Source organism: Onychostruthus taczanowskii, unplaced genomic scaffold (genome assembly GCF_017590055.1).
Source record: "Onychostruthus taczanowskii isolate IOZ18803 unplaced genomic scaffold, ASM1759005v1 scaffold11, whole genome shotgun sequence".
Taxonomy (NCBI): domain Eukaryota; kingdom Metazoa; phylum Chordata; class Aves; order Passeriformes; family Passeridae; genus Onychostruthus; species Onychostruthus taczanowskii.
The window spans coordinates 1,431,812-1,456,505 of NW_024497629.1; the positions used below are offsets into that span (position 1 = coordinate 1,431,812).

The following is a 24,694-nucleotide window of genomic DNA, read 5'->3' on the forward strand; positions in this document are numbered from 1 at the left end:
CTTTTCATTCCTGTTGGCTGATGTCCACCTTCTCAAGATCCTGCAAATAAACAGGGGCTGCCAAACTGAGAAAGGCTGTGTGGCAAAAATGCTCACACTTGTCTGATGTTTGGGAAATGTCAAATATTTCCCTCACCTGTTGTGTGGAAGGTGTTCAACCTCTCAGTGAATTTTAAAATGCTTCAGGCCCATTATAGCCCTTTTCTCATTTAGCACCATCTTTCAAAGGGTTAACTCTACATCAGCATGAATTTCTTATTGACTTCCATCAGGCTGGGCATAATCTGAAAATGATCCTCAATTTGCTCTTCTGTTGATTGTGAGCTGGAGACTCAAACCATTTATTTTTCATTTTTCATTAAAAGTAATTTAACTTGATATTAAAACCATTTGAATGGACCTTTAATTTTTTACAGGCAGAGAATGTCACACACATTTCTTTTCCCCCTGCTTGAGGCTATCATGCTCCCTCATCACTAACATGTAGAAACAAAGCAGATAAAAATAAAAGTGATGCGGTCAAGATTTTTCCCAGCAAATTCAGTATTGAGTGATTCCTGGTGAGAGGAGATCAATAGCATGCAGTTAATTTTTAAGTTGTTTATGTTGCTGCTTTTAAACCATGCTTTTTGTGATCCATGCTAATGAGTGGAATGAGGAATTTATAGATTCACAGGCTAAGGTCAGAAGGGACCTCTGTGCTTAGTTAATCTGAGCTTGTGTATATGCAGGCCATGGACATTTCCCCAGGCAGCATCTCTCCTGGAAACGTATCTAATCTTCTCTTAAAAACAGCGAGTGTTGGTGAGTTCACCCCCTCCCTTGCTGCTTCTCTGTTTAATTATCCTTGCTGTTGGAAAAGTGCTTCACTTAGGAGATGTGTAACTTGATTTTCCAGCCCTTGTAACCTGCTATGCCTTTGTCTGCGAGACTGAAACCTTCTCCATTTGCTCCCAGTGATCAAGTCACCTCTCAGCCTTTCTTTGATAAACTCCTTGAGTTTCATGTCAAAGCTTCCCTTTGAACTTCTATTGATATTTCCACATGTTGATGCAGGACCCAGGACCTACACTCGTCTCCCAGCGCCGCATGCGGCAGCACTCGCTCAACCCAGCTTCAGCTTGTTTTCATTTTGGTGTTGGGGTTGTTTTATATCCCCAATATTGCACTGACCTTTCATCCAGAGTATTGTGATGGGAGCTCATGTTGTGCTGCTCTGAGTGATCTCGTTTGTGTCCTCCTCTGAGAGCCTGGCTTTCTAAGGGAGTGGGGCTGCTATGAGTGTGCTCGCTCTGTGTCTTACTTTGTATTTAAAATATCACTGCTGGCTTGAGACAGTTCAACTGAGATATTCAGGGAACTGATAAAATAGCTCTTTCTGTAATATTTTGTAACCAGTAAGTGTTAAGCCCCCTGCAGCCTTATCAGGAGAGATTTTCTATTACTTGGATTGTTGATAGATGTATTAAATAGCATTGGAGAAGAAGAAATGCTTGCTGCCAGTGGCCTTGCTGAATGATACTTTCTCATTAACAACTACATTTTGAGATGTGTCAGTGAAGCAGATTTAATCTCTCTACCATGTGCCTTGTTAATTCCATATAATGCTGGCCAAATACCTTGGAGAAATTGCAGTATATTACAGCATCACAGCTGTCTTTAGCAGCCAGGCGTGTTGTATTACCAAAACAAAGAACCAGGCTTCCCAATACCTGTGGTGGACTTGGCAGTGTCAGGTTTATGGCTGGATTCGAGGACCTTAGAGGTCTTTTCAAACCTAAATGAGTCTATGACAACAGGGTGGTTTAACAAGCTTCATTTTGCAGAAAAGTGCATTGATTGATCTTTATTATTTTATTAGCATCTAGTTATTTGTTGATGAAATCCCAAATTAACCACTCTGGTATTTTGCAGAGGACCAACATGAGGCTAAGTGAGACCACTTACCTTGATGCTAGTGCTTTGCAAAATTAATTGCTGCACTGAAATTCTCCTTTTCACCTTTTCAAAGTACAGAAACACTCTGGCAGTGCCCTGATCCATCCTCGACTTGAAAAGTTATTAAAAATCAACATTAGTGGCTCAATCAGCTTCTCAATGAAGTATCTAAAGACAAATGTGTCTGAGACAGCTGCATTGCTGGATCTGAGAATATAATTTCAGAGTTCCCATCTTTCCTTGCTGCCAACAGTAACTGCTTTTGGTCCCTCACAGCAGAACACAGAACCAAATCTTCTTGCTCCCTTTCAAATACAGATGAGAAACATCTACCCAATTGGTCTGTATTTTACTTTGCTACCTCATCAGTCTCATCAGCAGTGGTTTTATAACCGATTCAAATTACAAATTTCGTCCCCAAAGTTTTTAAGTGCCTTCCTTTTTATTCTCATTAGCCCTCAGCACTGGCTCCCTCAGCCTCCTGTAGCAGCAGCAGGTTTTAAACCTATTTGTTACTGCTGACCACCTATCTTCCCTATTTCCACACACACTGATTTATTTAGGTTTTGTCACAGGCTTTACCTGTCTTTGGGCTGAAATATTTTTCCTTGACTGTTTCCCAGTGCATTCAAGAATCTTTGAAATGGTACCTTTTTTTGCTTCCAATTATATGTATTTTTTTTTGGTGACCATTCCACTATAAATGTGGGTTTCCTGACCATCATTGCTTTAGGCATTAGAAAAAAATGTCATTTAAAAGTTTGAAGGTACTTTTTATGTACAGGTGGCAAATTCTGCGTAAACAAAGCCCATTATTATGGTGCCTAAGCACTAGGGAATATTTAGGTCACTGGTTCACTTTCCTTGGTTGTTCTGTTCTGCATGGTGCAGAGCAAAGCCTCCCTTCATGTTAGAAACCCTGGCAAGTTTTCAGGTGAGGTACTCAGCCAACAGCTGAAATCAGCCATGGAATTTCTCTTGTATACTTAACAGATTCTGGTTACTTTTTACAAACCCAAGATGTTCAAAGAGCAGCTCATCCCTCTCTATGATGGATGGGAAGATGCAGGAACGTATCAAATGTCCAAGTCCCTCATGGTTCATTTTACAGCTTAGGGCTCTAATACTGAGTTGTATTGTTATTTCTGGTTTTCAGGAGAAAAATATCATTATATGCTGCCTGAGCACTGCACTCCTCGTCCTGCTTTGCCTCCTGCTAGAGTGGAGGCACAGGGAGGATGTTTCCTTAGAGCAGGGGAACAGGGCAGCAGCCACTGGGATGGAGCTGGCTGGGGACAGAGCTGGTGCAGTATCTGCTCCAGCAGCCAAGAAAGGGTGCCTCTTAAATTAATAAAAGGAAGGGAGAAAGGTGAAAATGAGAAAAAAAAAAAAAACCCAGCAAAAAGAGAAAAACTGAGCATGATTTCTTAAAAGGCATTTTCTCATGTGCATTGAAGAGAAAAGCTAAATCCCAGTTAAAACATGGAGGTGATTTCCAGCAGCAGGATAGGGACCAGGAACACCCCGGAGCAAGGTGCAGTTGGCTGAATATTTGGAAGAAGTTGCTGCTCTTCCTCCCACCCCAGCCAGTGTTTTGTCAGGACAGTGCCTGGCACATCCCCTCCACCCTGCCTTGGCTCAGTGCCTCAGGGTGCTGCTGCACCAGACATGGATAACAAACCCTCACCTGATGCCTGTGGCAGTGTCTAGAGACCAGCTGTGGCTTTTCCAAGAAAACCAGCAGCTCAGCCCTTCCCCAGCCTGGGAATCTGCTCTGTGAAGGGCTGGCTGTGCAAAACAAGCCTGTCTTTCAGTAGCAGCCATGTAAAATTATTTAAAAGGCCTTTAAGTGCTGCCAGTACCTGCAATGGCTGCCAAGTTTTATTTTTGTCAGACAATTGGTGAAATTGGTTCAACTTGTGACCACAATCAGGGAATGGAGCCCAAAAAGCAATCACAAGCACCTAATAAATAATAGTAATTAATAGTGTGTAGTGCTTACTCAGTATTCTTTTTCTTTCAAGGATCTTTTAGCTGGTTAGCAAAAACATTCCACATAATGGTGGTCTCTCCTCCAGAGGGTATTTATCATCCTCTAGTTGCACATGGCAAAGTGAGAACAGCATTCCTGTAGTCACAGGAGGAGCCCAACTCACATCCCACCCCATGATCCATCGCGCCTGAATGTGAGGAGACACGTGAACCATAACAGAGTGCTGAATGTACATTTTGGGAAATGCTGTGTGCCTGAGCACGTACAGAAAAGAGATGAGGAAAAACCCCAAATGGTTCACACCTCCCTTCCCCTCTCCCCTTCACTGGTAGTAGCTTATTTATCAACAGAAAATGTTAAGGCACCGGTAATTCCATTTTAATGTTTTTTTCTCACCTGCAGAACTGCCTGGAGTGGTTCATGTTGGGACCTGCTTTAATATTGCCTTTCTCTGGGTCATAGATGGTGGTTGCTCGTGCATAAGCTCCTCCAAGAATAAAGATGAACCCATTGAGAGTGACTGCAGGAGCATATTTGTTATCTGTCAATGGAAAGCAACACTGAGATCAGTTTTAGGCTCAGGTTTGGAGACTGTTTTTTTATTTATACATTCCCCTTATTTATAGATAAGTCACGTTTCTCTAAACCTCCAAGGCTAGGGAAAGAAAAATGAGGAAACCTTTCCTGGTTTTGTTCCCCTCTCTCCAAGTTCTCAAAGGCACTTTTAAAGTTCATCACTTCTTCATCCCCCAGTATGTGCCTCCCTCTAAACTGGTAAAGAGCAATTATATTCTCCTGAAGCCTAATGGAGTCACCAAGAAAGTTCCACAGTTACATATGAAATTAAGAGGTCAGATTGTTTCAGAATTTTTAATTGCTGCAAATTTTAGCTGAGGTGCTTCCCATGCCTGTGCAGCAGCTAAGTATAGCAGAAACCCACAGCACAGAGACCCCCTTAATAATATCCAATAGTTGATACTCTTTTATATTGTGCTTTTGCTTGTGGGAATGTCACCCATGCATTTCCAGGAGATTTTCTGAGACCTGATTTCTTTTTCACCCTTATCTGTCTCATAAATTCACCTGCATTTTTATTTTCAGATGTGTGTGTGTCTCCAAGCAGTCCTGTAATTTAGCAACAAACTGTGTGAGGCTGGGAGTTTGAAATTAAGCAAATCTCTCATCCTCTGTCAAGTTCAATCAGATTTTCTGAGGACACTTAAAAATTCTTGTTAGTGGTGGCATTATTAGAAATATTAGTAAAACTAATCATAAATTATTGAATAAAATAATTCTAATCTAATTAGTTGGCTTGTCCCTTATGCTGCTAGCACGCCATATGCACATTATTAAATATGAGCCAGTTGGGCTGAAATTTCTCATGATGATGTCTGTCTTGATGAGATACAGTTTTTTAATCAACATTTCTGCGGAACCAGTCAGTAGTGCTTGGGAACAAAAGATGGGAAAATACATTCTTTGAGTTAAAATAAGCCTCACAACCAGTTCTCTAAGAGGTAGGTGGCTTAACCCTTTGGGGTGTGAAGGGCACGTTTCCTGGGAGGCCATCCTGGGGTCAGGGGACACATGAAAATTCTCCATTTGTAGTGATATATATGTTAAAGCCTTTCAAAATCTGCATTTTCATGTGCTCAGGGAAGGTTGTTCCCCCACAACTCCAACAAGGAATCAGACTGGACACAGTCCTGATGGTTTCAGCCCCTGCAACTTCCTCCCAAGGGGACTTGCAGGCAGAAGCTGGAGAGGAGGTGAGATACCACCTTTACTGTGCTCTTACATCTCTGATACCAGCCTCTACATTACACCAAAGGGATTTCTGTGTTCCTCCCAAAGCTACAGCATTATGACTGTGTCCTTTTAGGAACACAGAAAAGGATGGGCTTAAACCAGATCCAGCGGCTTTGTTTTGGGATTTGCTTACCTCTTGCATGGTGTGTTGTAACCCTGAAGTTCCTGTAAAACTACCTTATTCCATTAAATATTTAACAGAGATTTAATTTGACAGGAGTTAAGCAAAAGCTGATGAAACATCTCCAGAAGAGAGGTATCCCCTTAATTGCAGTTTCAGCTGGTAAAACTGGAATGAAAAGAGTGGTTTTGTGCTGTCTGCTTCTGCCCCAGCATGGCCATGGGGTGGTCTGGCTCAGTTCATCCCACCCCATGCTGGCACGTGCTACAGGGGTGAAGCACCCAGCAGGGAAACAGACAGAACCCATGTGATGGGTTAAAGTTGAGCTCCTACTACGCTGAGTATCTTACAGGCATATGTCAAAAAACCACGGCTGTATCAGGAAAATGTCACTGATCCTTGGGAACAGATGGCAAGAAACTAATTCATCCAGAAAATAGAACAAGGAGTATTCAGTTTCTTCACAGTGCCACTAAGCCACTGTAATTCATCAGAAAGGCTTATCTATCCCAACAACCCGGCTCGCATCCCTTTCCAAATCAGACTTGCATATGTGACATTTTTTCCACTTAAGACACTCACCAGAAATTTTCCATATTTAATTATCACATCTTCCTGGGTGTTTTTTTTTGCTCTGACTAGCACAGTTTTGAAGGAGAATGAAACTCTTGCATTAAAAAAAACCACCCCTAAGCTCCCAAATCTCACAGGGAAATTATTTGGGGCTCCCTCATGGCAGAAACAGTGACTTCTCAGGGGACTGAATCACTGACTTCACATTTCCTTTTGTTAAAGAACGAGAGGGAAATCCCTTGGGTATTTTTATAGTGATTTTTTTTTTCCCTTTTTGAATAGGCAGACAGTCTGATATTCTTTTTCTTCCTTTTTTAAGAGACAATCATGTTTGATTCTCATCAATTTTTCAATACATCTCCTATCTGTTGTCTCTTTACTGCTTTTGTCTTTTGCTCTAATTTCATAAATGGGTTATCAAGTAAGTCTGAGACACAGAAACAGAAAAATCTTTGCTGTTTCTTTCAGGAAGGGAACTGTTCACATAAAAGTCTCTTGTTACTGAGGAAGACACAGCAAAAAGACATGAGGGACACCCCTCCAGAAACAGGTAGAGAGGAAGCGAGTTTGGTTTTTTCTTTTTGGTGGTTTCTTTTTCTTTTTCTTTTTCTTACCCTGGAGACAGGCATTGTTAATGGATACTGGATTTTGGAAACCTCAGGTCATCATTCCTGATACTTCAGTGTGGATGACCACCTGCAATCTTTAGCCTTACTTCATCCCACGTGCAACCCACACTCTTCCTGTGGTGGTGTCTTTTTCAGGACTTGGTATGCTCATGCAAACTTTCAGGCGACTCCAGTTTCTGTCACTGTTTGAAGTCCTTACATGGTCCCAGGGCAAGGTAGCTGGTGGGGAGCCTAGTTTTGCAAAAGCATATTCTGGTTGGGCTTTTTGGTCAATGTGCAGCAAGCTGAGAGGAGGTAGACAAAGTTACTGGGGGTGAACATGAGCTTCTATGTGTCAGAGGCTTCTGTGGGATACAGTGGGGACACTGGGTATTTCAAATGGCTGCTGGAGAAAAGGAAGAGAGGGGAGAGGAAGCATGGAAACAGAGAAGCAGCCTCCTTTCCTCTCCAAAGTCTAAATGTTGAGGGTGTTGGATACAGTAATCCATTTCAGGCTGGAAAATCTTAAATGGGATTTGTCCAGGTCAGGAAACACACTTGAGATTAGAAGGCAGAATAAATGTAAATTAAATAATAGGTAAAAGATAATCTTCTCTCCAAGTGGATAACATGGTCACAACTCTCTCCTTTTCTGTTGCTAGAGGAAGATAAGCCAGTAGTTCTATTCTGTGACAGGCCACTGGAGGAAGGAGTGTGCACTCCATGACAATCCTTGAGCCAGAGGTGTCCTTCACGTGGGGCTGATGATTTAACCTGCTGCAGTGCTCCTTGTTTAGGGAGGACAGGCTGCTCTTGGGTTATGTCTGTGGCTCTCACATCTCTCCCTACATTACATGGCCAAGCAGCACAGTCCTGTTTTCCCTTCCACGATTGCTCAAAGATCTTACAATGCCTTCCAGTAATGGACTTGGTCAGAGACTGAATGGGAACTGCAATGAATGGCAGCAGCACTTCATACAGAAAAAGGTTATTATAACCAAGCTAGTTAAACATTTTTATTGGGAGGAGGAAATGCAGGAGGGCCACCAGTACAGGCAGAACTCCAACCAAGTTGTCTCCTGGCAGGTGTGGGTGCCTGGTAGGGAGGTTGATGCACTTGATGGAGCAGATTAGAGAAAGGAATCTGGTTAATACAAAGTTTTTAACAGTAAGTGCATCTTCCCCTCCTTGAACGCCCTGCAGACAAACTCAAGAATGGCACGGCTGTAGGATAACCACGAGACTGTGATCTGATCCTGAACACAGCTCGTGAGGCCCAGGTGAAGCTGCTGCATGATCAGTGAGGGCTTGGATGTCACCCTGCAGGCTCAGAGCTCTCCTGGGAGCTGATCTCTTCCAGATACACAACTGGCTCCCCCACTGATCCTTGAGCAAACCATCCTTGGAGACCCCACAGTCGAGTGTCCCCACTTGCAAACACCATGTTTTGTGTATGCGTGGTGGGCATGGCCCATGCCAAAGCAGGAGGCTCCACCTGCCACCACAGGGCAGCTTTAGCACCAAATTTATGGGCACCATTTTGGTGAGCTTCAGTTTCAGAGTGCTGGGAAAAGAACAGCCATGGAGATGAAGGAGAGGTAGGAGTGAAGAGGACATTGAATAAACATCAACACAAAAATACTAATTTTGCAGGGCAGAGAATAGGTAGGGAAACACTGGGGAGTGGAAAAAGTCATTCTGAAGGGAGCACATGGCATGTACAGAGGAGAAATGGGTGCAATAAAAATTCAAGCTTAGTAGGTTGAAAAACACTAATAACTGTCCATGGGAAGAAAAATACACTGAAGAATGAGATGAAACACTCATTGCTGTGGGACTTTCAGGTGAAAGACAGCTATATTCCCCAATAAATACCACACTATTGGCCTTGGGAGAGTGCCAAGACATATACCTGATTTTCTTGTAAAGTCAAAAACTAAAATATTATTATTATTCATTTTAGCCAAAATAAGCCATGGGACAGTGCAGTAAAAATGCGCAGATGCTTCAAGTGCTGTTTTCCAGATGTCTTGCATTCCGAGGTCTGTGATTGTCCCACTTTGGTGGGACATCTGACATATCACTGCAGGAATAAATGGTATGGTGAGGAGCTAGATACTTGGATTTGAAACCAGAAATACTCACAGATCTTAGATCTCTGTTCTCTGGCTCTCACCAGATTGAAAAATTTCATAGTGATGATAATTAAATACTGGTTTTATTACAATCCAAAAACGTTAATAAAAACTTTTAATTCCACACTGACTGTTCAGAGTATCAAAAAAAAGGTATAATTTAGTTCCCTGTCATGAAGGCACAACGTGAATTAAAAGGCAGTGACCAAGTAATTAGGCTTACTTAGAATCCCTGACTTCAGCATATCTATGGCCATCTTGTTAAATAAGACAAAGCTCAGGAAGCTGGGCATGGAATACATTTTTAGCACAGCTATATAGGACATCTTGTCCAGAAATGGAAAGGCAGATGCTGCAAGTACACAGCCCTGGTTCATTTACTCATGTAGGACTTTTGTTTTCACGTCTAAAACCATGAGAGGGGGTTGTGCAACATGGTTTACTATAAACATGCAGTGTGAAAGCCCTGTGAGGTTCCCAGTGACATCCAGCTGTGGGCTGCACTGCTGCAGGAACATCTGCCCACTCCAAGGTGGGAAGGACTGACACAGGACAGAGATGGGCCATTGAGGAAGGCCGTCTCCTCCCCAAATGTGGATGTGTGTGACCAACACATGCCCAAAGGCTTCCACAGCATCTGCATGCAGTGTGTCAGTGAGCCTGGTGTCATACCTACTGCTCACAGGCATCCATGTCCCAACACCTCCTGACAGCTGAAGCATAAGGAATAAATGGGAACTGGGAGTGAATTCACTGCATATTCCTAGAATTCCAGGCAGAAGAGCAAGAGCTGCTTCACCTCCACTCAGACTGGACAAAACACGAGCCATGGTTGATACCAGTGCTGCCTTGGGTTAGGCTGGCATGTGATGCTTTGACAGAGATGGACCTTTTTGGGCTCAAATGTGTGCCACGGTACATTCAACTCACTATCATTAAATACCACAGTGAACTGAGACAGGTGCTACTGGTCTGAAAATCTCCACAGACCTCGGTGGCTTTCAATACCTGCAGCTACTGTTGCATATCTGAGCATGCTTGAGGCATTTTTAAATAAACTGCTGTCCTATTTGAGGTCAAACAGGTTTCACTATCTTTGGGGTCACTTTGTAACAACTCTCCAGACATCTCAGTTTCCTTAGCTCAGAAGTACACCTTAGGAACTCACAAAACAACACAAAAAGGCTCTGAGACTGTCAGAAGCACCCTGGCAGTGATCATATCAGGACTGATCCCAGCTCCATTTTGCAAAAGGCTCCTTCTACTTCCTCTTTCCTTTAGTCTGTACTGTACCTGGCACTGCATCTAGTTTTTGGGGGGATACTTTAAAAATACTGGTGGCACTATGGTTTCTGTAGAGCTGGGGAAATGAAAATGTATTTCCAAAATTCCCACTTCCTTGTAGTGAAGATCAGGCATTACACCAGTTCACATTCCCAGACATTCTCCATGGTGGTGCCCTTTTTCAGACTTTGTGTTATTTTAAGTTATTTGCAAGTAAATTGATGTTATACATTATCCAACAAAGAACTCATTGTTTTATCATTTATTTTATGCCTTCAGCTTAACTAATGAACTTTGTTTACACCAAGAAAACATAAATACCATCTTTTCACTTCATGAGAATCTTTAATGTATTTTTGTACTATTAAGAAATAATAGTACAACTCTATTAGAACAATGGGTGATGAACCCAGCTCTGGATGGTTAAGATGATTTTTTTTAAGCACACATGGTGTTGACACTTGCTAGACTCTAACAAGCCCAGGGGAGGATTCCTTAGCTCCTGTGGCACTTGAACTATTACGGTAAGGAAGAGGAATACAACTTTGCCCAATGCACTCATTTTTGCAGGGTTCTGTGAGTCCAGGAAAACCTCACACTGTCAATCAGTGGATAAAGGAGGTAAGCTAGCTGTAGCCAGGACTTACCTGAATACCTTACAGCTGTCCTTCTATGATTACTTACTTGCTACTTCTATCACTCTAAGGCTCAGTAATGAAAACATGATTTTTTAAAAAATGAAGTCACAGTTTCAACACAAATGGTGAAACACTGGAACAGGATGCCCAGACAGGCAGTAGATGGCCCATCCCTGGAAACTTCAAGGTCAAGTTGGACAGGTCTCTGAGCAAACTGAATTAGTGAAAGATGTCCCTGGTTATTGCATGGGTTACGTGACCTTTAAAGGTCCCAAACCACTGTATGACTCTGAGCTAGGAGGTGAGGGCAAACCACTCTGAAAGCAGCTTCTCTGCAATAACTGTGTGTGACTTGTTTCTTTGCCACTTGGGTGCAGCCAGACTGAAGGCTGGCAGAGCCCAGAGCAGAGCAGATGACCCAGGTTAGCTGTCGCCTGCAGGAGCATCCTTGCCTGGCTGAGTGCTAAACCTCATTGCCAAAAGCAGCCCAAACACTCAGGGTGCAAATCGCCACACAAAGCAAGTAAGTTGCAAACTTCTGAGTGCTGTTCTAATTTTGGAAGGAAGTCACCACCTCTGACATTGGCTGGTACACTGGAAAACCTGGTTTCTTGTCTTGCTTTTTATGTTTGGTGAGCTCAAGGCCTTCATAAACGAATAAACACAGTTTTAATAAACTACATCTTGAAACTGTCAGCCTCTGAAACACATATGCCTGTGGACACCATTGATAAATCCCACTTCAGAATGCCTGTCACTTCCCACAGGACAGGCAGCCTTTTAAGAAACCCATGAGTGATAATCCACTACTTGAGCAGTGCTATGAGCCCACGTGGGACAACACAGGATGCCAGCATGAAGTTTCACTGCGCTTGGAGATTTTTTAAATCTAAAATGGCTAATTGTTCATACCTAGTTAACTGATTTATTTTCTCCTCTGCTTTGAACTCATCACTTCTAGCTGGTAACTAGTGGGTATTAATGAGTGACAAGTGCCTTCAGTGAAAATCCAGGTAATTGCTTCTCTGCTACAATATCCACGCATTCCTGCCAATCTGTTACAGGGATATCCCCTCCCACCCCACAACTCCTTTGCTTCCTGCAAAGGCATTCAGATACCTGTGAGCACAGAGATTTGCTGTGACACCACACGTGGCTTACCAATCATGGGGGACTCTATGAAACTCCACGAGTTGGTCTGAGGGACGTAGGACTGCAAGACCCCCGCGGCTCGGCCGGCCTCGTTGACCCCCCCGAAGACGTAGATCTTGCCCCCGCACACGGTGGCCGCGGCCGAGTGCACGGCCTTGGGCAGGGGCGCGATGGTCTCCCACTGGTTGGTGATGGTGTCGTACCTGGGGACGAGAGCGGGCACAGTGAGCTGAGTGAGCAGCGCTGGGCAGCACAGGCAGGCACAGAAAGGTGGCTTGGCAAGCAGAAGAAAAGCAGAGGTGGAAATGTATTTTTTTTTAACACCTTGCAAATTCAGCCACTTGGTAAACGGTGTAATGAATGCTTTTCTCTAAGGTTTTAAAACATGGATAGGAGGCCAGAGAAAGCTGGTTCTGTTTTCTGTATATGCCTCTCAAATCTCATTATAGTCCAAGGTGCAGAAACTCGGGACATCTTTGTTGAGATGTCTTCCACTGATTAATTTCTTTTAATGAGTATACAATGAGATTATTCTTGCTAATCAGTGTGGAGATATCCAATAGTGACTGTGGGCAGGCAACTGTTAATATACTTCAGTTGTTCAGCTTGTGGAACACATCTCACCTGCAACATAATGCAACATGATAGCTCCTTTTACTCCAGTTAACTGACCAGCAACTCTCATTTTGTGCCAGAATAAGCTGCTTCCATTTAATTTTCGTTGTGCAAACCAAGCTACATTGCTTCATTTCTGGATGCTGCAGCTGTTAATGCCGGAGTAAGATTTCACCATTGCATTTGTATTTGACATGAATCAAACAGAAAAGAGTATGCATGAAAGTGCTAAATTAGTTTTAAGGTCATCAGTATCTGATTTAATTAAGTCATTGACCATAAGGGATGTACAGTTAACAATCCATGGATGAAGATTCATTTTAGACAATATCACAAGTACAGGCATCCCTTTTTTTTGAAGATAATGTGGCAGGGATCCAAATAGCTGCTCTAAAATGAGTCTTGGAGACAGTGGAGAATAATGTGATTTTTAGGTTTCTGTATTTCCATGTAATGACAGATGCAGTCAAACAGGAGTTTCCTGCATAGTGATTTTTCGGAGTTGCTGACTGCCAGAACAGAAGCTCTCACCACCCATTCAGGGCTTTTGCTCTTAAAGGCAGCGATATACAATATGCAAACATGAAATGAATTGATGAACATGAACCCATCTGCAAAATGTGATTTGGCAACAAGGGAATTCTCCCTCTGTAACATCAAATTTGTCCCTCAAATTTTCACTGTTCAAACTTAGGGAAAATAAAAAGGAGGAAGGAATGATAAAAATGGCATAAACAGCAGAAAATAATGTGCTTAATAAAAATGCACTAATGAGTTTCCAATTAATATAACTGAAAGTAATTAACCCACTCATAAAACTGAAGCAAAAGCAAGAGGAAGGCAAACTTTAACTAAAAAAAAAATTAGGAAAGTCCCTTATAATGAGCATGGAGAACTGCCTTGTATGATGTTCTAAATTAGTTACAGAGAAATTAAATTCATCTACAACAAGTGATCAAAGGGAAGAATTATAACAAGATTAAACAACATGGTGCTGGGAGCATTCACAATGACACACCTTTACTGGGCTGATTCTTGTACCAAACCTGAGCCTGCAGATGCTTTTTGACTGCACAAGCAGCTCCTCCAGGTAAGCACCACATGCTGCATCTCCTGCATTCATTCACAGCACTCAGAGGGAGCAACACTGACATCCACCCGAGCAGATATGCAAAAGAATCTCACATAATATAAAGTTTCACACATTGCTTTTGGGACATACTTTGCTAACTCAGCTACTGCAGTAATTGGTAATTTAATTTTTGATGTCTCGTTAAAAAAATTGGCTATAATTGGGCATAGAATGGGAAAAACAACAGAGCTGAGAACTGACCTAGTGTTCTTTCTGTTGTTCCTCCTTTAGGACCATTCCACCTGTCAACTGATACATTTTGTCTCACACCATCTACTCTGATTTAACACCAAGAACACTTGTGGGCAGTCAAAGTGGTCTGAGATGGGGGTGGTGAGCAGCCAAGTCCCTTCCCTGTTGCTGGCAGAAGTACCTGGCACACTTCAGCTCCCAAGACAAGGAGATTCTTGGCAATGACTTTCTGGTTGTCCCAATATGTTTTTGGAAAGAAGGGGTTATATCCTTCACATATCCTGGGGGCTGGGTGTGGCTGGGGCCTGCATCCATAGGAATACTGAGGAAAGGTTCAAATTACAAAAACAATCATCCTTTTTCTGGATTCATTTCCTTACTGAGGCCTCAGGTCCCACAGATCCTATTTTTAAACCACTTCCACTGCTCTCTGTTTATACTCTGCAATGACAGAACTGATCTTTCTTTCTCCTACTGTCCTTCATCTGCCAATGAGAAACCAAAAATGATGAGTCCCTCTTCATGTGCTGAAAGCCAAAGGCTGAAAATCTACTGGATACAGGTGCATCTGGTGAAGCTTAAAGCCCCACTCTTTTCTTAAAGCCCCCACTCTTTTTCTCATTTGGTTTAAAAAATCAGTGAACCATAAAGCAGGTGGAAGCAAGTCCTTGTCTACCTAACATGGGCACCTAATGTAGGTTTTACATGGGCTCTCTCTTTAGAGAGTGTCTATTCCAGTCCTGAGGCTGAAGAGGAGAAATTGATGCCTTCAAGATTTCCTGACAGCTGTCCACCAAGTCCCTCCATCCCCCTGGAATTTATTCCTCCAGTTCACTCCCTCCTTGCAAAATGGGTAGACTTGATTTCTAGTCTGTTTTGCTTCAGTTTCCACCCACCAGAAAGTTTGTTTCTTTTTCCCTGTTGGATTATAAAGCTGTCTGCTTATCAAATCTCTCTCTTTCACATATGGACGTGCTGAAAATAATAAAGTCAACTCTTTACCTTCTATGGGATAAACTAAGTAGTCTAAGCTCCTTAAGTCTCTGCAAGGCAGGTTTCCATCATTTTGGTCTATCTCAAGTCAGCTCTTAATGTGTTCACACAAGGATTTGCACCATATTAACTAAATTGGTTTAAAAATGAATGAAGGTGAACCTTTGTAACCTCCCAGGACAGAAAATACTGACACCTGCTTTAGCTCCCTGCCCTAGGGCTTTTCCATCTGTTGTGTCATCTCTGGCACTGCCATCACACCACGGCCACGGCTGCTCCTGGGGCTCCTGGCTGCCTGTCACACCAGCCCTGCTCAAGGGCCAGCAGGGAGGAAACTGATTTAAAGAATAATCACTTTGATCTCTTTCCATTAGTCAAGCTTTGCATTTGAGTCCCCTGTTTGAAGCCGTAGATGGAGATGTAATGTGAGCTGGCTTCAGGCCAAGCAAAGGTTTTCTTCCCTCTCCTCCACCGCTCCCTCCTGGTGTGTCCATGCTTGTCCTTGGCCGTGGGCTTGTCCTTCCAATTTGCTGAACTTGAATCTTCAAAGACATCTCCTTTCACACGGCTGACTCCTGGTCTGCAGTCCTTGCACACTCATGTGTGCTTTTACACACCTGCCCTCGTGCTCCTTCCTCTGCCCCAGCAACCTGCCGGTCCCCAGCCCTGCAGGACACGTGTGCCCACCTGTCACTCACATGTCACTTGCACTGAGCACAGGGATCTCATCTGACCCTTGTGCACTCGCTACCTGTTGATTTATGTATTATTCACACACACCTTATATGTTTTTAGATCTCTTATATACGTGTATATGCACATTATCTGTACATATAATGTATATGTGCATGATGTAGTTATCATTTATATACCCATGATACAACAAATGATCTGAACCCAGCAGAAAATACAGCTCAGGCTTGAAGAGAGCACATGCAGAAATAAAACCTTGCTGGCTTCCACAACTCTTCACTCTTAGGATTTAACCTGTGGGACTGATCTTCCCTGTCCTTCATTTTCATTCACCTCCTCCTTCCTTGCTCTTTCCCTACCACCTCACTATTAACAGCAGAAAACCCTTCATTTCAAGCTGTGCCACTTGCTTCACTGCCTTCTTGACTTTTGATCTCTTCAGTACCTGAAAACATACTTTTTTTTCCTCCTCAGTACTTTTTTTCCTCCTCTAGGTTAAACAGCCATATGTGTATCTTCATTTATTCACATTATAAGATCCCTACATCATGGTCAGCCACTTACACACTGACCATTTCTGTCAGTCTGTAAGAAATCCTTCAGTTATTTAAGCATTATTTAATTATATTTGCAGGAAAGCTTCTATTTAAACTAAAGCAGTACAGTGTCATATTGAACTGCTCTTCAGATGATTCACATATTTAAAATCACAATAATGGATTACTATTTTCTGACTTTTTACTCTTCTTCTGACAGGCTTAAGAAACTATGCTAAGAAAAGGCAATATATTTAATTTTTTCTTTAATCTAAATAAGATCTTTTACAATCATTGAGTCCAACCACTAACCCAGCAGTGCGAGGCCCACCACTAAACCATGTCCCTCAGAGCCGTATCTACATGACTGCTAAATACCTACAGGGATGGTGACTCCAATGCTCCCCTGTGCAGCCTGTTCCTGTGAAAAAATGTCCACCTTCCTTGGGGGAGAACCCCTACTTCCTACATGATCATATCTCAGTAAAACAGTAGGTTCTGAAGCAGTTTCTAAAATGTATAAAGCTTATTCTTTACACGGATTTTTTTAGACTGTCTTCAACGTATGCACTGCCAACAAAAGTAATCTTCCAATTTTAGACAACCTTATTGCAAAAGTGCTGTCAGGTCAAGGGGATTCATCTTCTTCTGTCCTTCAAACATATAATAACCACAAAGCACCCACATTTCCACACTTTCAGTCACATACATTGTCTTGTCAGCATACGCAGCCTCCTCGGCTCTCAAATTGCATACATTACAGGGCCCATCCATTATCTTAAGACCTAGTTCGTGGATCCACTTCATTTCACCAGCTCCCAACTCAACTCATATCTCAGAAGAAGACAGAAAGTGTAATACTTCTCGCCTAACACCTAATGACTTGCTTCCTGTCACACAGAACCTTGCCAGAGGGGCTTGATGGAGAACTGCAGCCATGCTGTTATTTCCCTAAACACTCATTGCAAAAACATAACTTTCCCTGAACATATACCCATGCACAGCCACAAAAATGGACTTATAACTCAGCCCCTCTGGCACATGCATATTATTTTAAGATGAGTAACGAATGACTCCTATTCATCTGTTTGTGATTGATAGTCCCATATTATCCATCGAGACGGAATTTTTGCTGCCTCCTTTCAGACAAATGGCAGATAAAGGGTAAAGAATCTCAGCCCTGTTGAATTTGATGGGAAAACACCTGCTGTTTGAAGTGGCACCAGAATTTCTGGGTGAAGCTGCACCCTTCAGCATCAATGACACACCTGAAAGCATGGACAGAGAGACACAGCAGCTGATGCCATAAATCATTACGAGTCCAGTGGTCCCTACTTGATTTAATGTTTTATAATGGTGCAGCACATGTATTAAGTGCAGGCATGTGGTATCATGTATAGCTAAGGTGGTCTGACATTTGCTTTCAAAAAGTAAGATGCTGTAAAAAACATATTTGTAAGGTTTTAACCATTTAGGATCAAATATTAAAAGAATTCCATGAAAAACAGGTGGAGAGAAAGCAAGAAAGAAACTGGGAGAAAATGCTATGTTCTCTGTCTTCAAAGACCCACTGCGTTGAGACACCCTGCAGACATCATCCTCTGGGTCTGCTCACTGGTGAGGTCAGGGTAAGTCACTTTGGAGTGGAGACATGCCCTTCACCATGCCAGCAGACACACGTCAGAACCTGGCCAAAGCTGGGCATGGTCACGCTTGGGCTGACTGAGCAAGCAGAAAGGAAAATGTGGTCGGGAAAGATAAGCTGCATGTGCACCAGGGGAGGTGGTAGGTGGTCCAGCAAGGGAGGATGTTCAGCCTTGCCCTTCACACTGGTGGCACAGCCCAGGACTGCATTGTAGGTCAGGCCTGGATAATCTCGTGCACCTCCACCTGGGGGGATAACAGGGCTATAATCCCAGAGGCCTCCTGGTGAAAAACTGCCCCAAACCCAGGAATGTGTGTCTGCAATTCCACAGTGAAGAGATGAGTGATAACTTTAGAGGTAAATGTAATTTTTGGCATCACTTGACATGGAGCATATGACCATGACACATTATTTTAATTTAGTGCTTTTATATGACTGCTGGAATGACAGAGAGGTTTACCCCTTACTGAGAGATTGCATCACGCTGTACCATCCAAACCAACACAGTGTTTGAAAGACGAATGTGCAATCCACACAGAAATATGGTGGGAGAAAGTTGGTTTTTTGTAGCTCTAGAGGAGGGGAGGGAAGAAAAGCAGAGGCAAAAAGTGGGCATTCACTGCTTGTAACACAGCAGCCAACTCAGCAATTAAAGTAATTTTAGTTTGTATTTTAGTGTGTTTTTTTTCCCAAAGCTGCAATCCAAATTCAGAAATCCTCACTGCTTGCAAAAATAGGTACAGCAATTTAAATTCCTGAACCTTGCCTTGTCCAAATGGGAAGTGCTTTTGTGTGAAAAGGCCTGACTTTGTTCAGCACTGCTAGGAGAGTCAGCCTTCCCTCACCTTCATTTCTGACAGCAGACCCTGAAACATCCTTTACAAAACACAGCTTCAGCCACTTCTGTCACCCCCTACTGTCATTTTAATATGAAGAATAAAAAAGGAAACATCCCCAAACTTCTCTCATTTCCCAGCATAGCCCAAAGGAGGCCATGTTGCAGTTTTTCCACGGCTCTGTCTCACAAGCCACTCTATAGACAACAGCAGATTAATTATAACCACGGGTTTAGCAAATCCCCATGACAAGACATCCTTATTGTGGCTGAGACAGTGTGCACTGAAATGATAGGGAGGAAATCTGCTCCTTTCCCACATCCAGGGCTCCTAGTGGGCTTGGTACAATGGAAAACCAGCACTGCTGCTCTCACTGAGCCAAGCTGGGGCCACCAAGGGCCTGAGTGAGTGTGACTTTGCAGGCTGCAATGTCATCTGTGGTGAGGGCTGGAGTGACTGACATGAGAGGGAAGGAGCAGGGGGGACTCCGCTTGATTTAGGGTTCATTCAGATGACCAACATTTTGGATGCTTTAATAAACCATGAAAATCAGAACAGAGACAGAAATCAGGCCCAAGGAAAACTGAAAAGACATAACATAATCAATGACAACTATCAAGACTCTTCAATAGCATTCTTTTGCTGTTTATCTTTATCAAGAGGTGAAATGAAATAGCATCTTTCCTTGGCTCTCTTCTTCCTGTGTTCACAAAGATAGTTCTGCTAGTTAAAAATTTACTGACTTAAATTATGGGATGAATACCTTCAGACACCAGAAACAAATCTGCCAAAAAGGATGAGATTTGTTTCAAAGCAAGTCCTGTGGGCAGGGCTCACCTTAAGTTCTGGGTGAAGAAGGGGAGCAGCGTTCACATGGTCAGTGTTATGACTTAACATTCATTCCTTGCTGTCTGCATTTCCCTGATGGCTGAGAGCATCATCACCAACGCAGTGCCCAACCTTTTGAAAAATGTGTTGTTTTTTCCTTTCCCAGAAATCCTTCCTAATGACCTATCCCTATTTGTCTTGTCTGTTAAGGCAACTTTTACTGGAAAATGCTTGCTTCAAAATGTTACTGAGGAAGTATTCAAATTCAGCACTTAAAACTGACAAAAATATTTTTTGTTGCCATATTCACTTAGGAAAAACATTTCCCAAATATGTTTCCCAATTAAGTGTTTAGGGAAGGCTTAGACTGAATTGATATATTTGGAATAGAATATTCTTATAAAATACATTTCAAAATTAATTTTATTTTTTAATGAAAACATTGATATAAATATAAAATATATGGCTTTACTGAATGCCATGGGTGACAATTAGTTGGTTTTGGCACTTTACTTGGTGAAATATTTTTGTTGCACTTTTGCTCCTTCCTGTTTTTTGAAGTTCCATGTGAAAAAAATTACATCTGGAGTCTACTTGAAAAGAGAAATTTCCATTCTCTCCCATCTTTGTTCTGCCAGGAATTCAAAACTGTTTCCATTTATTATTGGTTGTTTTACTCTGAACTTGGCAGGTCCCAGCCCCAGGCCAAGACCACCAAAGGGAGGATCTCCCAGCCAGGTCAAGGCTGAGGTGCTACACCAGGAAAACACATACAAGAAACTTACTTTGCTGTTGCTTTTTTGGATTAAAAAAAAAGTACTATTGTGGTCTGTAAAGAATTTCATCAATACTAAATTCAAAGGGAGTTCATTAGTTCATTGTATAACCTGGAAAAATGTCCAAAGAAGCTTAATTCCTCTCTTCCCTCCCCTGAGCAAAGCGAGAAGCTGGCAACTTTCCTCTCTGGTTTTGAAACAATGCTTTCCACTGAAGCTTTTAAATGAAATCTAATCCTGCCCACTTTCCTACCTTCTTAGCTGCTATAAAAGCTTATTTTAACACATACAGTCCATTTGATGTGTCCTTTAAAAGGCAAACGGTCCTTTAGCGTAGCATGAAGGAAAAGCTCCAGCAAACAACACACGGTTTGGGTTTTTGTTGGTTTTTTGGTTTTTTTTCAGTTGTGGGTTTTGGGGTTTTTTACCTTTCCACATGGTCAACGTTGCCTGCCACACCGACCCCTCCAATGGTATAAATTTTCCCATCGTACACCAGACTGTTATGCCGACACCTCGGGACTGTCATGCGGGACACGAGGTTCCAGTTATCGAGCAAGGACATGTAACACCAGACATCAGCCAGCGTGACACCCGACTCCATTCCGCCTGGCGCCCACGGGGGGAGAGAAAAGGGGAGAGTTACGTGAGATCCTGCAACGGCAGCAGCTCTGCACACAGCAATCAAAGCCAGTTACAAAGTAAAAACTCTTCAAATGACATTTGACTAATTAAAATAAATCACCCTCAATACTGAGCATCTGTTCCGATGATGCATATCTGTGTCATTTATTCATGTGCCCCAAAGGCTGAGGTTTTTTTTTAATAAGATGACATAAAGAAATCAAGATGTCAGACTACGAGGGACACATACATGAGGGGATAGACCCTTCTCAGTGTTCATAAATAACTTCCAGTCTATTAAATTACTGCAACACTTGCAAGAAGATGTCAGGAGGCTGAGTGTATCTTGGCTTGCGAGACACAGGCCAGCCTGAAACCTAAAATGCTTAATACAGTGATGGATTGAAGCAGCACATATATGGGCACGATAAAGTTAGTGCTTGGACTGTAGGTTTAATTTCTAATTTTCTGGGGGAAATTTCTTATTTATTTTCATTTGCAGATAAAAGACAGAACCAGCCGTACCACTCCTGTAAAACAGTTCAAGATGATCTTGTGAAATATTTATATGGGTCACTTTTTAACTTCTGCTTGAAGCTTCCAAGGTAGCCACTTAGTGGGTGTCTTACTATCCTGTTTTGAAGCACAAAGAGGTGAAATGATTTATTTGGGACCACACTAGGAGTCAGTGGTCAAGCCAGGAAAATGAACTAGACACAGTTCCATGGTTTAACAAGAAAACCAGACTTCCTCCTTGGCATTTTGCTCTCCAAACCTATGCTATGCAGTGCAAGGTCCAGTACTTGGAGCTTGCAGCAGGCCATTCTCACTTCAGTTGGTTCCCCTTCCCTTTTTTCCTGTGTCTTCACATTTGAGCAAAGCAAAATATCAACTGACTCTTAGCTGCATTTCCAGCTCTCCTTATTGAAGCCACCAAATATCATCCAGTCACTCATCCAGTTTCAAGGGAAAGAGCTGAAATGAGCTTTGAAATTAGGATTCTAAGCTTTTGTTACTAGGTGTGGCACAGCCTAAAATGGCTGTAGATATTGGAAAGCACCTCAGCTAAGAATAACTAAAAGCCAACATCTGACAAAAGCCTCCCCAGAAGACTTTTGCTCCAGCTGCTCTCAAGCATGGGCAAACAAGCATGGGGAAAAAAACATCAAGAAATAATTTCCAATCAATTCTTAGGGTCTCTATGCAGTATTAATGGAATTTAACACCACAGGCAGCAATTTACTGCAGAAAATGCACTGAGAGAGCTCGGCAAGGGAAAGGCAACAGCTGTAACCCCTTACTGGTACAGATGCCAGGTGCATCTGTGCTCCCAGCGACATCCTCGGATCACACATCCGCACCTCCCTGCCCAGCCCCCTCTTTTAATCATCCAGCCCCCACTCAGCTGCCATCAGAGCTTTCTTGCATTGTCTGGTGGGAATTGTTTTACCCCCTCTATCCAAGCAGAGGTACCAATAGACTGCAAAAATCCAGATACCGTCATGCTCAGGGGATGGTGTTGTCAGATACTTTGGGAGTTAAAGCCTTTTAAGGAGCGTGGTCTCAGTTTCACCAAAACTAAGAAGATTATAGGGCTAGTGACTACTGTCAGAAGACAGGTTTCAACAAGTACAGAACATGAGTGCTCCTGTAAGCAAATACTTTAAGTGTAGGTCACATATTCAGCAGTTCAGTCTGTCTGTCTCAAATTCCATAACCTACCATTTAGATTCAACTACAGAGAGTATTTTAAATTGTGTTTCTATGGCAGTGAAACCTCTTTGCATGCTTGATGGTTGTCAGACCTATTTTCTTCACGTTGCAACTGCAAAATATTGTTGTTGACTGCTCTGAGAGTACGTTAACACTGCAGAGAGATGGAGAATGATAAAAGCAGGGAAATCCCTCTCTCCCAACATTCTTCCCACCTTTTTTTTTTTTTTCTCCCCAGGAGCAGCTGGGTAAAACTCTGGCAAGTCCTGTTTTGTCTGGGCTGCCTGTATTGTAACTTTTCTCCCAGTAAATCTGTAAATCTGAGGTGTGAATGGGTTGAGAATAGCCCTCTAGAGGAAGACTGGGGGATACTGGTGGACAAAAAATAGGAAATGATCCAGCAAAGTGCACTTACAGCCCAGAGAGTCAGCGTATCCTGGGCTGCATCAAAAGCAGCATGACCAGCTGGTCAAGGAGGTGATTCTCCCCCTCTACTCTGCTCTCCTGAGACCCCACCTTGAGTACAGTGTTCAGCTCTGGGGTCCCCAGCACAAGAAGGACGAGGACCTGTTAAACTGAGTCCAAGGAGGGGGTGTGAAAATAGTCAGAGGGCTGGAGCGCCTCTCCTATGGCGACAGGCTGGGGTTGGTCATCCTGGAGAAGAGAAAGGTCTGGGGAGACCTTATGGTGACCTTTCAGTATTTAAAGGGGGCCTATAAGATGGAAAGAGGCCTGTAGTGACAGGATCAGATGTAACCGTTTTAAACTGAAAGAAGGGAGATTTAGATTGGGCATAAGAAAGAAATTTCTTACATCAAGGGTGGTGAGGCCCTGGCACAGGCTGCCCAGAGAAGCTGTGGCTGTCCCATCCCTGCTCAAGACCAAATTGGATGGGGCTTGGAGCAACCTGGGATAGTGGAAGGTGCCCCTTCCCATGGCGGGGGGGAAGTTTGATTAGGTGACCTTTAAAGGTCTTTCTGAATCCAAACCCTTGTGTGGTTCTGTTTCTATGGAATCTGCTGCTTACCTGAGAGATAGATGTTGTCTCCAGCGCTGACCACGCTGAAAAACTCTCGGTCATAGAAGGGCAGGCTGGCCAATGGGTACCACTTGTTGTTTTGAGGATTTAAGCAGGTGACTGCTGTTAAAGCACGTTGGTTCATGCCAATCATCTGGCGACCCCCAACTAAGACTATTACCTCAGCTACTCCTAGGATTCAAATAAGAATAATAGTATTATAAAAAAGTGGCATCTCTCAACCAGGCAGGAGCCCATCCAAAAATACTCATCAGTCAGGGAAATTTTAATGTATCGTATATAAATCTGTTTTAGAGTCTGCAATCAAACCACAAAGGGTGAGAAAGAACAGGAATGTGTGTGTAGGGGGAGCAGTGGGTGAGGAATGACACTATGAACACTCTTGGGAGAACTAGGGAGGGAGAATGCCATCTGGGCAAAACTTGGGGAGAAAGAAATAAAAAGGCAGTTCCATGTAAAGATGTCCATTCATTTCAACAGTCTGTGAGTGAGACTTGCAGGTAGCAAATTTCTCTTCCATTGGAGAAAATGGGCATTTTGTCAAGGACTGTGATAGCTTTGGAGTGTGGTCATTATCCACCAAAAGCCTGTTTGGACTTTAACCTAAATAAAGTCTTCTCACATTAAAAGCTAATGTCGAGAAAGTGAAGCTACGGTTATGGATCCTCACCCTGATAGTCTTCTGCATGCACTCTATTAACATATATTTTTGTGGTGGGTTATTTTTTGTTTGTTGGTTTGTTTTGTTTGTTTTTGTTGAGTTTTTTGTTTGTTTGTTTGTTTGTTTTGGTTTTCCCAGGGAAAGCTGATTTTCCAGACCC

The 24,694-nt window shown here is 42.7% G+C and overlaps 1 protein-coding gene across 2 annotated transcripts in view; it reads right to left on the reverse strand.

The window, feature by feature from the left end:
- The window catches only part of KLHL29 (kelch like family member 29), a 388,668-nt gene that overhangs the window by 9,485 nt on the left and 354,489 nt on the right, over nucleotides 1-24,694 (reverse strand). The window contains exons 10-13 of one of the 2 annotated variants that reach the window (XM_041421728.1): nucleotides 23,862-24,044; nucleotides 20,926-21,106; nucleotides 12,261-12,454; nucleotides 4,328-4,472 (exon numbers count right to left, since the gene is read on the reverse strand). In XM_041421728.1, coding sequence (XP_041277662.1) covers nucleotides 4,328-4,472; nucleotides 12,261-12,454; nucleotides 20,926-21,106; nucleotides 23,862-24,044 — 703 coding nt within the window. The remainder of the gene's footprint in view (nucleotides 1-4,327; nucleotides 4,473-12,260; nucleotides 12,455-20,925; nucleotides 21,107-23,861; nucleotides 24,045-24,694) is intronic. The other variant, XM_041421738.1, reaches the window with a different exon arrangement.